The 19,037-nt window shown below is 36.6% G+C and overlaps 1 protein-coding gene across 1 annotated transcript in view; it reads right to left on the bottom strand.

Moving 5' to 3' along the window:
- Positions 1–1,338: 1,338 nt before the first annotated feature.
- Positions 1,339–19,037, bottom strand: part of LOC127579359 (ABC transporter B family member 1-like) — a 116,046-nt gene continuing 98,347 nt past the window's right edge. Inside the window, exons 19-20 of the mRNA XM_052032100.1 lie at positions 15,735–15,857; positions 1,339–5,861 (exon numbers count right to left, since the gene is read on the bottom strand). Coding sequence (XP_051888060.1) covers positions 5,619–5,861; positions 15,735–15,857 — 366 coding nt within the window. The 3' untranslated portion in view covers positions 1,339–5,618. The remainder of the gene's footprint in view (positions 5,862–15,734; positions 15,858–19,037) is intronic.

Below are 19,037 nucleotides of genomic sequence, written 5' to 3'. Positions count from 1 at the left end.
CAGCAGATCTTCCAACCTCAAAAGGAACTTGCTTGGACTTATTACAGTTGCTCACACACTGCTCAGAGTAGTTAACTATTGGTTAATAATTATTTGGCTCCATCTGAATTTTACTATTTGGCTATGTTATTTTGTATCTTGTTACTCAGGCAAAATTTTTACTGGCAAAATTTTATAAAGGATAACTACTCCAATAAAAAAAACTAGTAACAAATTAGTGTTAAAACAATTTTCCTGGCACTGGTGTACCAATAGGTATTAATATTTTGAATTATTTCTAGTGTCTAAATCAACTAGTTTTTGAATTTTGCAAATAAAATTATTTTCTACAATGGCATACACCCTGAAAACAATCAACTTTACATTAGCATCCAAAATGGTCAATGGAGAACATTTTACCAAACAAAAATCTGGATCTTAATTTCAGCTTTTAATGTTTAAGAGTCAAATTCCCCTCCAATCTTTTGCAGACAATTTATTTAAACAGCTCTAGTCTCGACCTGAAATGTTAACTGTCCATTTCTCTCCACAGATGCTTCCTGACCTGCCAAGTTCCTTCAGTGGGTTGTTTTTATTTTTTCGCTCCAGATTCCAGCATCTGCAGTCTCGTCTCTAGTCCGCTGAACATTTAATATTTAACAATATATTTATTATGAACAAAAATAAGCTTTCATCCCTTAAGCTTGCTCTGCCATTCAACATGACAAAGCAGATCATAGCATCAACTAAGTGGCTTCCATTTATGCTCAGTAGCTTTTCACCCCTTTGCTTATCAAGAATCCATCCACTTTCTTAAAGATATTCAAAAACTCTGCTTCCACTACCCTTTGAGGAAGAAAATTCCGAAAACATTCAACTCGGTCGCAAAATAAAATTACCTTAACTATCTTATGCGGGGACCCGCAGTTCTAGATTCTCCAACAATAGCAAACGTCTTCACATCCACCATTTCAACACCACCACCCCCCCCCCCAACCAGGATCTTCAGTCAAGTCCCCCTCACTTTTCTGAATTCCAACAGATGCAAGACCAGCATGTTCCCTCACAAGACAATCCTCCCATTTCCAGGTATTAGATTTGTAAACCTTCTATGAATGGCTTGCAATACATTAATAATTCTTCCTTTAGTAAGAAGACCAATTCTGTCCACAGTACTCCATCTGTGGTCTCCCCGGTGTCCTAAAATTTGTTTTCCAACCCACTTTTACACCAACATTGAGATATTAGGCCAAATTTATAACATCTACAATCTACCCGTAAACATTATGGTATATGTAAAAATGCTGTTCACAGAGACATAGGCATGGAAATTGAGCTTTATTGGCAACATTTCATTATTTTCAGTTTCCATGCAGTCTTGCTGAATTCAAACATCATAGATTTTTTGTTTACATAAAGATGTATCAAATTCATGCTCAAACAAGGTGTAAAATAATGTTACTGAAAGTTAAAAAAGATTACAAATGAAAAATTTGATAGTCATTCAAAGATTGGGACCAAAGTGCTGGGGAAATTAATATTTTTCTTGTATTTAACAATTCAAACCACAAATGTGTCAAAAGGTTCACAGTGAGGAGAGATATGGCAAGCCCAATTTGCACAAAGCAAGATCTCACAAAAAAGATGAGTTAAAATACCTTTTTTTTTTAAAAAGTAGTAGTGCTGCTGGTTGATGGGTAAGAGCTGGACAAAACATGCACACTCAATTCTTTGAAATAGCACCAGGGATTTTTGATGTCTATTTGTGAAGGAAGGTACAGCTTTAGTTAAAGATGGAACCTGAAACAAAAGATCCCTCGTCACATAGTATTGCACTCAAATGTAAACCTACCTCAAGGATATCAAGGGGTGATTATTCTACATTCTTCTGGTGTCCAGCCAATATGATATTACTGAACCCAGCCCAAAATACTACTTATGCTACATTTACCTTTTAAACTAAAATAAAAGGAAATCCTCATTAGTGTCATAATTATAAAGTGACCAAAGTAGAAATACTGGTTAGCAGATCAGCAGATCAAAGTGAAAGGGATCACCAAAACAACTGGCAATTCATCTATACTCTTTGTTAAGTGCACTGTCCACCTGATGCAATATGAAGTCAACTATTTCAGGGACTGTTGCAAGGAAACTATTGTTAAAACTATGGCTTTCCAAGGAGGATGATTAATTTGATAAAAACGTGAAAGCTCCTCTTCATGCTTAGCGATTAAGACACATAGTAGACTTCAGACTAAGAAGTCAGTGGCAAACGTTTCAGAATTATTTAAGACAATCCCACCATATCTGGCTGCTCAGAGAATAGAGGGAACCTTCATCTCTATCTTCATTTATTCTCCAAGTGTTCCAATGCTGCTTAATGATTCAAGAGGTTTCTTTGTGATTGACACCTATGGTAACAGGAAATAGTTTGCACTATCTGACCGACGTCAGCAGTGGTGGCAAGAGTGTACAGTGCTTTCGCATGGATATGCTAAGATATGGTGAACGGCTTTATTCCTCCACAGTTAACTATTGTTATTGCACATATTCATTATAGTTGGCACATTTTAACATATCTTGTGATATTTATTTTGTAACAGTTAACATTTTATTCAATACACTTACATTAATAATAGTACTGTCACAGTATCTTAAATCTGAAAAATAATCTTTGATATATATGGATCTCAGTAGTAAGAGATGTGGCCCAAAGAATGTTACAGAAATTAAATATTATGTTTCTGAATATAAATACACTGAACAGTAGTTGTCAGGGTTGGCATACAGAACTATAGAGTTGACTTGGCTTTAATTAGTACATACAAGAACCCATGCATACTCATGGCCAAAATTTTAAATAAGTCTTCAGAGCTTTCTGTGTTGTAGAATTCACGCACAGTGGATTTCTTCCCTGTAATTGAAAATTTATGAGCAGTCCAACAAAATTATCACTCAAGTGAAACATCCTCTAATAAATAATAATGCTGCAACATTATAGTAATAGGCAATGCAAGTGCAAACAAATTTAAAATCTGCATAATGCAACATAGAAAAATATTCACAGATGCAATTTTCAGAACATAGGTATTAATAGATTTAGTTTGCCAGTGTAAAAGATAATTCTTGCCTGCAAAATAAATCCAATAGTGCACCACCCCTCAATCAAATGAAAGATTTATTGTGACCTGCACAAGAATGGATTTGTTTGCATGCAAAGTGCATTTTTTTCCCCAATTGGGCAAAACAATCCTATAATTTTTCTTGCTTTGTTCTTTTGACTCATAAATATAGAGTGGAAATTTACTTAGGCAGGGGCTGAAAATTTATATAGATGAATAAAGTCCCAAGCCTTGTGAACATTAAATGCATCTAGCTCCTATTATCTAAAAAGGGAGAATGGAAAAAAACGATGAATGAAGAAATTGTGTAAGGTCAGGCAACATTTCCCCAAATGCATCCTTCTAGTTTAATACTATCTATAAATCACAGCAGTTTGACAGGATAAGTTTGGCAATTTTCTAATCTGTGACTGAACACTAACATCTGTAATTCCCAGGACAAATGACATTTCTTATCATCTTCCCTTCATTTTGAGAAAGATGATCGGCTTTTAGGGTAATTAAGATGAGCAGTATTTAAGAGCTGTAAAGTGGCATTGACTGCAAATTATTTCTGAGCTTGATGTACTGTGATAATATCCAAGATAAAAAGGACCAGAAGGAGGGCAAGAAAATTCTAAAGGATGCCTTGTAAGGAGGAATCAAACATCTTGCATCACAAGTGTCATGAATATATGCAAGAATATATGCAATAAAACAATAAGCCTCTGGCATATTTACACAATTATACACAGCTTTCTTCAAAATAGTTACTATATCACCACAGTTCTTTAAAAATCCTATTACAAGTTCATACAATTTCCCTTAAATACAAGTAAAAAAAAAGTTGATGTACTACATTCAAAGATAGTGTTAATTTAGTGATAAACTTTCTAATTCTATTGCCATTAAATTCAAAACCTTGCAATAAAATTTCAAAGAACTCTGCAGCCATTTTATAACGAATTAAATTTTGAACAAATATTGTTTCTCATCACTAAAGATCAATGGTTACTTATTTATCAATTTCAAATACTAAAATTTAAAACTTGCACCTGACCAACTTGGTTAACAACAAGTACAATTTTGTATTAGTTTATAAAGTGCACATCAAATATTTCTACACAGTCACCACATAACTTAAAAATTCTTTTGATTTAAATACAAAGTAAGACAAAATAAGTTACTTGCCATGATGAAAAATTCATTTCCATTGAATAATTCTTACTGAGGAAGCCATGGTATCAAACCAGCATATAATCAGCGGGTGGAAAATTCAATAAAAATGAGTGCAATGCGGCTAAGGAGCAAAATTTGCCAAGAGATGATTTAAATAAATGAGTGTTCATTCAAATGTTACTCACTGAAAATTATTTCTGCAGTTTCTTTCTACTACAGGTTTAGAAGGGATTATTTAATAATAAAAAAAGCAGTTGCTGCTTATGTTCTTTTTAATAATTTTTTCTAAATAATGAACCCAATTCTTTACTTTTAGTCTTCTTAATAAAAACGATAACAGAAAAGCACAAACAAGTTACAATGAAAATCAGCCAAGTGGCTGAGTTGTGATGACCAGTTCGATTATAGATTGTTTTGTGGTTGCATGGTGACGTGGGTGCTCTGTAGTGATTGTTGCTGGTGCTACAATTCATCTCAAATTTTGAAACAATTTGTAGAAAAATCGGTGAAGGATAGGGGGTGGGGAAGCAGTTCTATCCGCACAATTCAGCGAGCCCTCCAGGAAATGTGAACCCTCTACAGTTTAGTTGACATTAACCATAAAAGTTTCTGTATTTAGTTTAGCAGCAGCAGATTGGTGCCCTAGTAGGGGGTCAGAGGAGGATGGAAAAATGGTCAAAAACAGGACATAAAAATAAAGTGTGTTTCAAGACTAATATAAGTCTTGAAATGTACAAAATGTTAGTCTCTTGTTATACAATAAGATGCAATTATAAGCCATTTATTAGAAGTGTTTGCAAATTCTGTGGCGCCAATACAGCAGCAGGAGCAAAGCTAACTGCTGTTTGGTGTAGTCTTTGCATCACAAAAACAAAAATAATTGGTGCAAATGTAATGAACATGGTCTCGGTTATTTTCTCATGCTTAACACTTCTAACTTATCACTGATACATACACACTAACAGAAGAACAAAAAAAAATTAGTGATTGACATTGGGCAGGTTAAAGTGAATTTGAATTCCACAAGTTTCCAATTCTATATTCTTCTGCTGCAGCGTACAAGTTTGAAATAAGCCCAAGAGTATTAAATATATAAGACAGAAAAACCTCTGGGAGTATCACCTCAATGGGATTGTGATTTGCAATTCACTTAATTTAAAATATCCAACAGTCAAGAGTATTCAATGGCAAGCATCTGTATGTTGTGTTAAGATAGAAATAAATAACTAAGTTTGTACTTTTACTATCAAATGAGTTGCAAATATTCAAAAGCACTTTACACATACAAATGGCGAAGAAGTCAATTTCATTTGCTTATAATTAATGTGAAACAAACTCTTCCAGTGTTTCCATTACAGTCTAACCATTTTGTTGTTCTCCCATATCAATATCCGCATTGTTCCAATATTGTCCCTCAGGATTTGTGGCTTCTTCCACCTGTGCTCCATTCAAAGAGCCATCTTCTTGGAAGTCATCACCTCCAAACTCTACTGCACCCACAGTCAGTTGGTGCAGAACTAATTTCTTGTAGATTCCTCCCTTCTCTAAAAGATTTTTATGGGTGCCACATTCCACCATCCTTCCTTTGTCAATAACAATGACCTGAAATGAAAGACATCATGGCAAGTTACAATGGCCGTAGAAATAATGCACAAACACAGAGTATGATGCAGTACATTTTGCTGATTTTCCCCATGTACAGTGGCGCAGCTGGTAGAGCTGCTGCCCCTCAGTTCCAGCATTCTGGGTTTAATCCTGACCTTCGGTGCTGTCCGTGTGCAGTTTGCACGTTCTCCCTGTGATCACATGGGATTCCCATGGTGCTTTTGTTTCCTCCTGCATCAAATGTGGGCTGGTGGGTTATTTGTGAGCTGCCCTACTGTGCATGTGAATGGAAAAATTTGGGAGGAATTGATGGAAACGTGGGAAGAAATGGGATTAGTGTAAAAAGGTGCATGGCAGTTGGTGTGGAATCTGTGGGTCATGCTGTATGATTCTACATGAGCATGGCTTTATGTTTTCAGTAAAATCTTTGTCAATCAGATCATAGATATTCCAGGAACATAGAGTCAGCAGTTAGTTATCTACTCCCTCAAATCTGTTCCATTATTCAATGAGATCTTGGTTAATTTGCCCCAAAATCACCGGGGCCAATTAACCCACCAACGTGCACCTCTTTGGGATGTGGGAGGAAACCAGAGAACTCTGGGGTGTGTTGGGGGGAAGCCCACGGCATCTCAGGGAGAATGTGCAAACTCCACACAGACAGCACCAGAGGTCATTGGAGCTGTGAGGCAGGGCTCCATTATCTGTGCCAAATGCGCCTCCCCTGGGAAATGGTATCTCCTAGCACAGCATCAGTTTCCACATATATTCCAGTCCCAGTCCCTCACTCCCTGCCACTGTGTGATACTAAAGCATACAGTTTACAAGCTCCAAGTCAGATATGACCCCAAGACAGTTTTGGGTAACACATCCACGCTCTCAATGTCACACTTCTGCCCCAGTCTCTGCCACTGAGATCCTCATCCAGGCTTCTGTTACCTCTCATTGCAGTGTTCCCATTGCTCCCGTGTTTTCCAATCCCTCCACCAGTTTCCCTACAATCTGCCCTGCGCCCCAGCCGTGGGAGATCAGGAGCCTGTTGCCCACCCCCCGCCACCACCAACACCCCCCCCCACCCCACCCCCCCATCATTAGTTTAACGTCAAGAACTTGAGCACAAGATCTAACTCTTAGATAGACATATGAATGGTAAAGAAATGGGGGGTGATGTGGGAGGGAAGGGTTAGATAGATCTTAGAGCAGGATAAAATGTCGGCACAACATTGAGGGCCGAAGGGCCTGTACTGTGCTGTAGTGTTCTATATTCTACATATTCTACATAAAATCATGACTGGATAAGTTTGATGGATTTCTTATAACTAGTAACAGGTTTAAAACTGACTATTGATCTGGCAGAAAAAATTGTCGCAGAAGAATTTCAAGTTTCTACCAAATGGAGAAGAATGGACCCTACCAGTAAAGACAAAACAAAATGTACAAGTTGGCAACCCTTCTCTAAATCTCCATCAGAAAACAAAAAAATTGTTACTGAGCAGTGTTCTCACCTTTTGCTGCCAGCCACCTTGTCACATTTCTTGTGTGCATATATTATCAGAAGTGCATTAAAGCTCTGAACTTTTCCTTTCTTGCTTTCTTAAGCTGCAGTTCTTTCTGGACTTCTTACTATTAGCAGCAGGACACTGGCTGATTCTTCTCTATCCAGAAACATGAAGCTTATCCGTCAATTTGATCTTCACTTCTGGTGGAAAAATCTAATTCATGTTTTCCATTTAAGCGCCATCAAGGAGATGGAAGAAATTTTGTTTCTCACCACAATAATCTCAATGATGTGCCTTGGAGGCAAGAAACTCATTGACCTGGAAAGCAAGGTCAATTACCTGGTACACAGAGATCAATAGATTGCATGAAGGAAAACAGCTTGCAGAATGGAAACCTTGGCGCAATTCAAGGATCCTTGACATTCTGGATGGTAGATATATTTTCTACCATATACCCCTGTGCATTGCATGTCCTTGCCCCAACATAACCAGTACTGTTGAAGAGGTGCACCAGATCTCATAACCAGCAAGTTGTCAAGGCTTTGTGAGGAGTTAAAGAAAAGATGTCTTAACTTCCAAAATTAAGACAGAAGATTCAGGATAATCACCTACACAGTCCCTAAAAATGTATGCTCAAGAGCACAAAATGATAAAAACAACTGGAAAAAAAAACAAAGTTAAAGCTTGTCAATACAAAGGATTGAAAAGTAAAAGGATGAAACAAAAGAAATGATGACTTTTCTTTTGTAAGCTTTTAAGAACCGCCTCAATGATTTCTCTGGAAAATAGGGCATTACAAGACAATTGTATAGTAGAGTTGCATCATTATATTACACATGTATGCCAAAAATAAGGCTTCCAGTTTGAAACAGTACTCAGGATGATCTTGTTCAAGATTAGTTTCACTCTTAAAGCAATATAGCTGCTCTTGGTGGAAAGCCAGTTCTTTTTTCTAATAACTTACTTTTCAAAAAAAGGTTAGAAAACTTTAACTGCACAACATATTACTTTTCAATTTCTACAAATTAACCACCCTTCTTGCTCTCAATCTTTAGTAGATCCAAAATGAAGCAACATCTCGTAGACATTTTAGCACAGGTGTATACAACTTCTCTGCAATCTACTTTCAAGAGATACCACACTAAAACCATTGCTAACCTTGCCAGATACTCAAAACATATCAAAATGTTGGTCAAAAGGCAATATTAAGGGAAACCTAAAAGCAACCTGTAATATATCATCACAACACCTTGCCAAATGCTATTTACCCATTGCTTAGAAGGTTCATGAAGCGTTTCAGCAGATATTTTCATTGATGGAGGAAGAGACACCAGTTGATGTCTGACAAAGTGACTGGCATCATCATTATACGAGAGTCACAATAATTGGTCATTTCCTGTCAGAAGGAAGGGTCTGTTTGTCTGGAAAATACTCAAATTATTTTATGACAACTTGAGAATATAGGTAATATTATACTGGAAGTTTTCTTTTGAACTCAAGAAATAGGAAGAGGAGGCCTGTATAGCCCCTTAATCTTCCTCTGCCATTTAATAAGATCATGGCTGATGTGACCTAACCTCAAGTCCACTTTCCTTGAATATATTTAGGTTATTCAGATCTCAGAGATAGTATATTCTGAAGATTCACAATCCTTTGACAGAAGAAATGACTCCTCAGCTCATGGTTAATAGGGCAATACATCCTGAAGTTATGCCTCTTACTTTCTATCATCATGACTGTGCCCCAACAAGAAGAAACATCCTTGGAGTGTTTCAAGTCTCTCAGGGTCTTTTATGTTTCAATACAATTACTTCTTATTCTTATTATTCACATCTATTTATTCTTTCCTCTTAAATTTACACACTGCATACCTGGAATCAATCTGCCCTTACAATAACCCACAGCTGTTAATAACCTTACCCCACGCACAGTCTGGATGAAAAGGTGACAAAAATAACATAACAGCCAAAACACTTCCCAACTGCCAAGGCTCAAAGTTCTGGAATTCCTTCTCTAAACTTTGTAATTTCTTCAGCTCCCTTTCTTTCTTCTTTACAACTTCCCTCTGATTAAGTTTTGGGTGATCTGCTTTTCTTCCTTACATGCAACGGTGTCAAATGCTATCTGATGATACTCATTTGAATGTTTTGCTAGAAAAATACATTTGCTTTTGTTATTACTGATGTCGATGGGAAGGGGAGGAATAGCAGCTCAGGTTGAGATAAAGCAATTTGCAGAGGCATGCAGCCATTTTGAACAAAGTTTTTAAATAGGTTCTAATTCCTGTAGCATTTTACCCAATGGTTGCTGAAAGGTAGAAACAGGTGTAATGGTGAAATAACTTTAGTTTCTGTACAGAGGAACAGAAATTCACTGTGACAGGGCCAATATTTGCCATCTCTGCAGACGAGTTATACTGCAAGATATCTGATGTACAAATGAAGACCACCAGGATGTGTGGTGTTTGTTGCCTGCATCCTCCAGAACATCCCTATATTAAGAGCTGTCAATTTCAGGAATGCTTTCTGTAGCAAATAAATTGTTACAAAAAGTATTATGGCAGTTGAAATTCTTGCCTTTATGTTGAAAATGCTCTCAAAATGCTGTCTCATTCACTCGAAACTATGGGGTGTCAGATAAGAACAGCAAAGGCTCCACTATTTACAAGAATATATATAACATACTGTTAGCTTGGCGACTCATGTTAAACACAAGCATCTGCTTCTATTAAACATATTTCATGTATTACCAGCAAAAGTTCAACTTTTGCACCTTCCATTTTGCTACAGCACAGTTAAACACATACACAATACCAGCCATCTTGTTTACCGTTTGCAACAGTTCAGCACATCTGCAGAATGAGGTTCTCTTTAGCAAATATTTATGGTTTTGCAACATCTTCAATTTTTTGCTCCTTGGTCAGACAGTTTAGAATTAGAAGACAGTCAAGGAAGCTCAGATACTGACTCACAATTACTTTAATGCAAAACAGTTATAGACATCCATCGGGAACAATAATTTGGATGAGATACTTGAAAACCATTAAGTTTAGGTTTATAGCTTTAAATTTACCAATATTGGCTGGAACTACAACAGATCCACTATTACAAAAACTCAGTATTTTTTAAACAAAATCAATGGCCAGAATTTTTTGCACTTTAGGTCCTGGGAGTTTTTGTAGTTCCACCAATTAAATTTTACTCCAATAAATTAGTAATTAAACAAGTAGTCAGCAGATAGCATTACTAATCAAGTTTGATACTTTTTTTAAAAAATTACTTTGTGGCAACAGTTTGACTAAGTATTTTTTAGACACATTCTCAAACACATGGTTTCAATACATCTAAGATTTAGAAGAAATAAAGGATAGGCAAATTATACACTATATGTCAAATATCTAAACAATTTAATTGTGGCAGGCATGCAAGGAAAGAACCTCACAAAATTATGTTGAAATAATTTTGTAATCCTTACTTATTCTGGAATTTGGATGAAGTTAATATTGTTTACATGCCTACAAATCCTTACTAACACCTTACTAACAGGACAAATTATGTTTATCAGCATGAGTAGCTTGTCATAATTTCTGGGCAGCATTCTTTTCAGGAAGTTTAATTAGGAATTCAATGGCTCAGCTCTGAAAGTATAGTGAAGCCAGAAATAGTACAACAGTAATCATTTCCAGCATTGCAGGCAGTGTTTCCAGTATATTTGGCAGTACTCATTTTAGCTAAAAAAGAATAAACACAATAGTAGCATTGATTCCCACTGGATTACAAGTCAAGTCAAACTAGCAAAGAACACCACAATTTACTTCACAATTTCACTTAATTTTTCTAAACATGAGCTACAATATTTGTACTTAAACATCATAGAAATTTCAGAAAACTTGGGTACAACATTTTTTGCTAGATTTAAAATGAGTAGTTTAATGCTTTTTTTTCTATGAAAGGTATCTTCTTCCAAGATTAAAAATACAGATGTGCTTTCAAACAACAACTTCTGCAAGCCCACATCGTTGAAATTGATGTAGTTGCTCAAGAAACATTGAATTAGAGTATTCCTGAAATGGTAGTAAATGCAGATGTTTGCCTTAAATTACAAATGTGCTGGTCCAGTCCTCAATTGGCCATGAGGTTTGACTTAAATAATACGTTTAACTGTTTTCTAATTTCCATGTTACTACCTACTTTGGGTTTTCCAATTTGTCTCTTGGCCTTGGTGAAACATTGGGAGCTCATTAAAATGATTTTCATCTTAACCTTCGACCAGCTTAACTTAGCTCTGATTTAAGGAATTATACTTTTACAATATTGTTAAAAGGTTGTTTTATGTCTTTTATCCACAAGTGTTGTCTGCATGTCATAAGGGACAGAGCAGGCTTTTATCAGCAGCGCAAGGATCATCTTTGTTGGAAATCATTAGCAGGCCAAATCCCCTGGCCACAGGGGGAGGCAAGTCTGAGATGGTGGGGGGGGGGGGGGGTGCAAGTTAAATCAGAACAATTCCACAGCAAAGCTATTTCTACAGAGGCCATTTTCTCACTGCCTTGCTTTACTTACTTGTTTCTAACTTTCTGCAAGTTTATCCTCAAAAAAATGCAGTTGCTTTCTCTCAAAATTAGTTCCCGAATGAAGAAATCATTTCAATCTATTTGACTTCATCCTTTCAGTACATCACCTCTTACTATTTTCCCACTGCAGCACCTGGCAATTTTCACATAGAAAAAAAAGAGCCATAACAGTTGGTTTCAACCTTGTTTTTGGCAATGTTCCAGGTGTTGGGTACTGTGTGAAGAAATGTTTCCCCAATATCTACCTTGCATTTTTCTTTTTAAATTCATTATGAAGCTTCACATCAGCAGCAAGTCCAGCATTTATTGATAGCTGTATTTGTACACATGTAAAGGTGAGCCACTTTATTGAACTGATGTTATCTGAGTTAGGAAGATATGCCCATGATATGCCCAGGAGCTCTAAGGATATGGCACTGGCATAGATGAAGCCCTGGATTCAATATATGGAACAGGTCTGGAAGTAGTGTTTTGAGCCAAAGAAGAAGAAACAAGATAACAAGAGGAATCTGTTCAACAGTCGAAGGGAACTTCAAAGGTGTGACAGCCCCATGCATCATTAACAACTTACACTTGTATGGTGCCTTTAAAGAAATAAAGCACCTCAGACACTTCACAGGAATAACCAAGTAAAATTTTACATCAAGTGTCACAAACATTGGTAACCAAAAACTAGTCAGAGGTGATTCCAAGAAGCATTGTGAAAAGGAGCAGAGGTGGAGATGTGGGAAAAGTCCAAGGATGAAATTCCAGAGATTAGGGCATAATAACTTGACCATTAGTGGTATAGGTCACGATATAAGAGATGATCAAAAGCTTGATCAAAAGGTAGATTTAAGCAGTATATCACTGGAGGATCAAATGGTTGAGGGACAGCTAATTTGAGGGAAAATAGCTCCTGAGGTGGTGACTGGAAGGGACAACTACAAATCGTGCAGCATAAGAAAAAAGGATGTGCAAGAGGCTTGAACGGGAGTGCAGAGTCTGCAAAGATTTTTTAGGTTATTGGTGGTTATATAGATAGGGAAATTAGAAACAAAATGATCATTTTAAAATTGACCATATGCAAACATAGGGGTGATGGTAAACAGGACTTGATGGAAATTAGAAGCAGAAATTTGGATAAATTCAAGTTTACCAAGGTGAAAGGTATGGAAGACCTTCCAGGAAAGTACAGGAAAAGTCATGGAGACAGTTAGAAAAGTTGCAGATGAGGATTTCATTGGCATACGAGTTAAGGTAAGGATGGAGATGGGTGATGTTACAGAGGTGAAAATAAGCCATCCTGGTGACAGCAGCTGAGATTGTGGGTTGAGGAAGTTATCACCAGCTTGGAACTAGGAGGGGGAAAATGCATTAGGTGAAGTTCGTTGAAAATACAAATATGAAGAATGGGAATGGGATCAGCTGCGATGTCCCACGGTGAAAAATTTCACCAAAAGAACAGCATCCCAGTAAAGAGTCGATAGCTTAAGGGAGTAAGAGGTGTGGACAAAGCAGACAAAAGGATGGCTACTGGGAGGATAACAAGGTTGTGCAGTGTGATGGGATTATACACCAAGAATTCAATGGATTAATACAGGAGGTAAATCTACAATTGGCTTGGAATGTAATTTTCCTATCCAACTATATTAATGTAGTTTTAACATAGTTGAATAAGTAAATCTACAATATTCACATCTCTTATCATTCAAGCTCCAATAAGACGGTATAGAAAATCTGCACAATCTTGCAAAAACTGACAGGAATTTTTGGAAACACAAGAGACCAGCAGAACAATCTGCTGGAGGAACTCAGCAGGTCGAGCAGCCTCTGTGGGAGGAAAGGAATTGTTGACATTTCAGATCGAAACCCTGCATCAAGCACTGCAGGTATTTTTGGAAGTTGTTCAAGTGTCTTTGGTTGAATTCTTCTGTCCTCTTTAGAACTAAAGTTTCCAGTACAAAAGAAAAGAACTTCCACTGACATCTATGTCCTGTAAATAGAACAGAAATTAAAAATGTTCCCCTTCTTTTCATATCATAAACAATGTAGGTATTGCCTTTAGTATGACAGAAAGCACAATCAGCATGATCCTTCAAAGTGAAAGGTGTGACATTCACACTCTTTTTGATCCAAGCATCAGTTATTTCCTCTCAGAGAAGATATTTTAAGTCAGTCTCTGACAGGAGCTCTAAGGACATGGCACTGGCATAGATGAAGCCCTGGATTCAATATATGGAACAGACGGCTGCTGTTAGACTCTTCTTGCAAGGGCCCTAGAGGCTGAATATTTAACATCCACAAGAAAGAATTACTCCAAAATGACCACTTTGTATGAAAACCAATAACTACTCTTGGAAAATACATTAGAAAAAGAGTTCATAAACTGGCATCCATGTATGCTTCTTTGCAGTTAAAAAAATCTATACCATTATAAAAGAATGCATAAAATATTGCATCTCCCCTATAATAGAATTGTGCATGCATACATTTAGCATGGTTATAAAGTAAATCAACCATATCCTGGTGAATTAAACCAAGAGAATCCCTGTGGAGTGCATATGCTTTCTATCATCAGCGTCAGCATGTTTAGTCTGTTTCAAGATCAATTTTGTTTATTAAAAAAAGAACTATCCCTGCCAAGTTTATGTTGCATTCTAGCAAAAGCAAAATACATAGATAGGTAGCAGGAAAGAAACTCTGCTCAGATTGCCGAAATGTGAGATTCTCAGTGTCAGATTGCCTGTTTAACCTGAACTCTATCCTTAAGATAATATTCAATTAAACATTACACAAGGAGAGAGCAGATATATGGCAGACGAAATTCAACGTGAAGTGATACATTGAGGGGAAGAATGCTACAGATGGTAAAACTGTAAAAAGCAATGGAGGAGCAGACTTAGGTAGTCAGAGACAAGTATATCTGTGCTCTTGAAATCAAAAGATTTAAAAAATGCATGTTAAAAAATAGAGGCACAAATAACATCCTGATATGATGAAACCACGGATGAAACACTTCAGTCGTTAGGACAAACGAGCGAAAAAGGAGAGGGGAAAAGTAACAAAGATTACTGGAAGAAATGACAGAGGTGTTCAAAATTATCATTAAGTCAGCGACCAGGGCTAAATTTAAAATCACCGAAGGGCAAAGATTAGAATCATTGTCAATATCAACTCATTGTAAGTCTTATCCTATTCAAACTACTCCCCTGCTCTTTCTCCATAGTCCTGTATTTCCCCCCCACTCAAGAATATCAGAAACAAAAGTCCCTTCTAAAAGTTAGTAGTGAATCTACTTCTACTGCCTCTTCAGCAGCATGATCCTGATCATTAACTGACTGTATAAGGCTTCTCATCAACCTGATCATTAATATGTTTCAGAAGTGACAAATGCAGTGAGTTTTTTTTGGGATAAAGAACACTATTTGCAAATAATGCTGGAAGAGGAATCTTTTTGCTTAAAATAAAGGAGCAAGTGCATAAATATTTAAAGAAAAAGGTTAATAATAGGTTAGGGGAAAATGGGAGTCAGGGATATTTCAAAAAGTTGAAATAGGTTCAATGGGCTAAAAAGCCTCCTTCTGCACTTGAACAATTTTGAATACAAAAATAATTGATGTCATAATGCACCAACAAAAACATTTCATCATTAATATTTCAGTTTCTTATAGGTTATCTTCACACATAATACAGGCCATGTTTAATTTCTCACATGTGGCCTCAATTCACATCTGTGAAGGGAACTGATTGTGAATATATATAAAGAGACATTTGACATGCAATTCTTCCCAAAACCTAAATTCTTCCTCAACTTACCTTGGAGGCATTTCTTACAGTTGAAAGCCTGTGCGCAATTACCAAAACCGTTCGTTCTTGCATAACCCGATCAATGGCCTCTTGTACGAGGTGCTCACTTTCTGCATCCAGAGCACTTGTAGCCTAGTAATCCAGAAAAACACATGAGAGAACCCAGTATGCTTCAGTAGAGCACTCAACATTCAAATTATTTCAATATCCTCCACAATACCATGGGATTTAATAAATAAGATTATCAGGGTTAATGTAAACCAGAGTTAAATGGAGCATTTGTGTCCGATTTGTATTATATCCTTTATCTATAGCAATAAGAAACAACTGTTATTTTACTTAGAGTGATAAAATAAAAACTGATCTATTATGCAGCTTCTCTCTCCACAAAACATTATGATTGCCAACACAATGGCTATCTCTACAGAAACCCACAAAATTGTTTGTCACCAAATGTCATGTCATCTTCAACAAGTATTTAAATGCAATTAGAAGGCCATTACATTTGATGGGTGAAATTCTTCCAGCTATACCAAATTTCTCCTGTTAAAACAAAAACAACAACTTGAAGGGCCCGTACTGTTCTGTTCTCACCATTGTCGATTATTCCAAATTTGTAATGGAACATCATTCTTTTCTAGATCCAAGAAAGTAAAAGTATTCTGAATCAAAGATCCATCACTGGTTGCAGAAGGGAAAGAGTGGTTTGGCTGGGAGGATAGTGGGTTCAATTATACCTGGCTTTTTTATCTCACGGCAGATCAGAGAATCCTTGAAATTTATGGTTTTGGAGGTGACCATTTGACCCACTGCATACATGCCAGCCACCAAAGACCCATACAGACTTATCCTACTTCCCATCACCAAAATAGTACATCAAGTGCTCATCCAAGTACTTTTCAAATGCATTATGGCTTCTGTTTCTATCATCCTAATAGCTAGGGAACTCCAGACCACTGCCACTCATTAGGTGAAGATTGCTTCACTCAACACCCCTGTAATCCTTCCACCAATTACCTTAAATTCAAGTTACCCACTTACTGGCCTCTCTGCTAAAGGAATAGACCCTACATAGTCACATATTATATTTTCTCTCATCCTCCTTACTCCAAAGAAAATAACCCCACTGTTAACAAAATATTGCAGCTAATATGCTTTAGTTCTGGTAAGATCTGCATAAACATCCACTGTAATTACTTGATTGCAATAAGAGCCTACCTATAGTGTGATCTGAACCAAATACAGTACACTAATTGCTACCTAACCAGCAATTTCCACAGTTCCAGCCCAATTTCCTTGTTCTTGTATTCGATGCATTGGTCATTAAAGAAAATCATTTCGTGCCTTTAACCATATTATCCAGCTCTTCTGGAGTTCAGTGCTGTGTTCTCCGAGTTCCTCGTTTCCTTGCACTTCCCAGTACTCCACCACTTATTGTGTACTTTGCCCTCTCCAAATGCATTAAGTCGTGGTTCTCTCGACTGAATTCTATTTGTTGCTTTCTTCCCAGCTAACCTATCCACCCATATCTTTAAGTCAAAGGCTTTCTCCCTCACTATCACATCACCTGCAAATGGTAATATATCCCAGATGTACTTTGGATGAATAGGAAATAAAAGCTTTGAATAGATTACAAAAGGTAAAGTCCAGTAATCCTATGTATCCAGTGAGGAGCCACATTCAAGGAACTGCAGGTTGGAAAGGTCTCTGCAACTAAGCCAAAGAGTAAAGCAAGCTACTGGAAATGTTATCCTAATTAGAAACTATATGAGAAACTTCAAGTTAATTTATGAACCAGCAACAAGGAAATTAGGATTGAATTGAGTTGGGGTGGGGGTGAGGATGCACGAATAGAGTTTGTGTTTGAGATGCAATCTTGGAGCAAATTTTATCTAAACGTGCCAATTTTTGTAATTTTTCTACCAAACTGACTTGCACATTACTAAATGCAAAATCTTCTCCAAATCAGCAAAGTGAAGCATTGTTTTTGAATTTTAGCTGTAATAAAGAATATTCCATTATATTTTTAATGATAGTAGACTTATTAATAGGTTTTGTATAGGTTTACTAATACAGCTAAAAATTAGTTTATCACAAAAATTTTAGTCAGTTTCTATTTCATTGCATAATTACCATGATTTTAAATAACTGTAAATTACTTTAAAAAGCTATATACATTTACTAGTTTTGTTAGCATATGTTATCAGTATGGGTATTTTTTTTACTGTACAAGAACTTTTAAAAGGTGTGCGTTCCTGGTTTTGTTTTTTTAAAGAAACACTAATTTTAAGAGCCTTCTTGAAGGCCTGCAAATTGGTGCAATTAGCAGAAAATAGTCATTAGTATAATTTGGATGAATGACCAGATTTGAAGGCAGTTATTTTTATCAAAATGTACTTGAAAACTACAATTGTAAAAGGTTGAGGAAATTTCAACATTTTGCATTGATTTAGCTGTTTGAGAAAATTACACAATAAAATCAGAGCCAAACCAAGCAGAAATTCTAAGCGATTATCTGTTTCTCTCCAGCAGCCATAAAGATCAAAGCCACAGCTCGTAATTCATGATTAAAACCTTAAGCAGAAGATTAAATTGTGCTCCATATCTATCTTGTGAACCAATTTAAACACCCTTGGTGGTCAATGTTTATCTTGTGATGCAGGGGAGAGAAAGCTTTATAAATGGAATAGCTCTTAATCCTGTGAAAGGATGAAGCCTTTTATTTTGAGGCAGCGGTTTGATATTCAGGGAAAACTTTCACAGATGTCACTTGCAAGCTGAAGAAGAGATAGAACTTCTTTATTTTTGCAATTTATTTAGTTAAGGAGTGACTGCAGGATGAAGTGGGCTAGACAATTGTTTTTTTTTTACTTCTGGGACACAAACTCAAATCAGTGTGCTGATCCAAAGGTTCTATGGGAAATTATATTCAGAAACTCATTACATAGACTAACCCTACACTGACAGCATTTAGCAATGGAAACATCACTGATGGAATAATGGCGTGACAGACACTCTTGAGTTACAAATCATTGGATACTGATCTAAAGTGATATTTGTTTTCACCTCTATCAAGCTCAAGGATTCAGATCAGTCTTGTTCTATGGAAATCCAGGCTGAAGTCAGTGGACAAATCAAACCTGTGAATTTCAACTTTACTTAGCTCAGTATCATGTCATCTTGGGCATTTATCCATCAAATCAGCAGTACAATTAGTGTTGCAGGCAGCGGGTCATTACCTTCACAGTAATTGCATTGTCCAATTTGCTTAACATTGCAGCAACACAGTGTTGGTTTAGCTGGCATCAGGTC

Source organism: Pristis pectinata, chromosome 17 (assembly GCF_009764475.1).
Source record: "Pristis pectinata isolate sPriPec2 chromosome 17, sPriPec2.1.pri, whole genome shotgun sequence".
NCBI classification, from domain to species: domain Eukaryota; kingdom Metazoa; phylum Chordata; class Chondrichthyes; order Rhinopristiformes; family Pristidae; genus Pristis; species Pristis pectinata.
The sequence above is the reverse complement of the archived record's forward strand: the minus strand, read 5'-3'. Positions and strand labels throughout refer to the sequence as shown.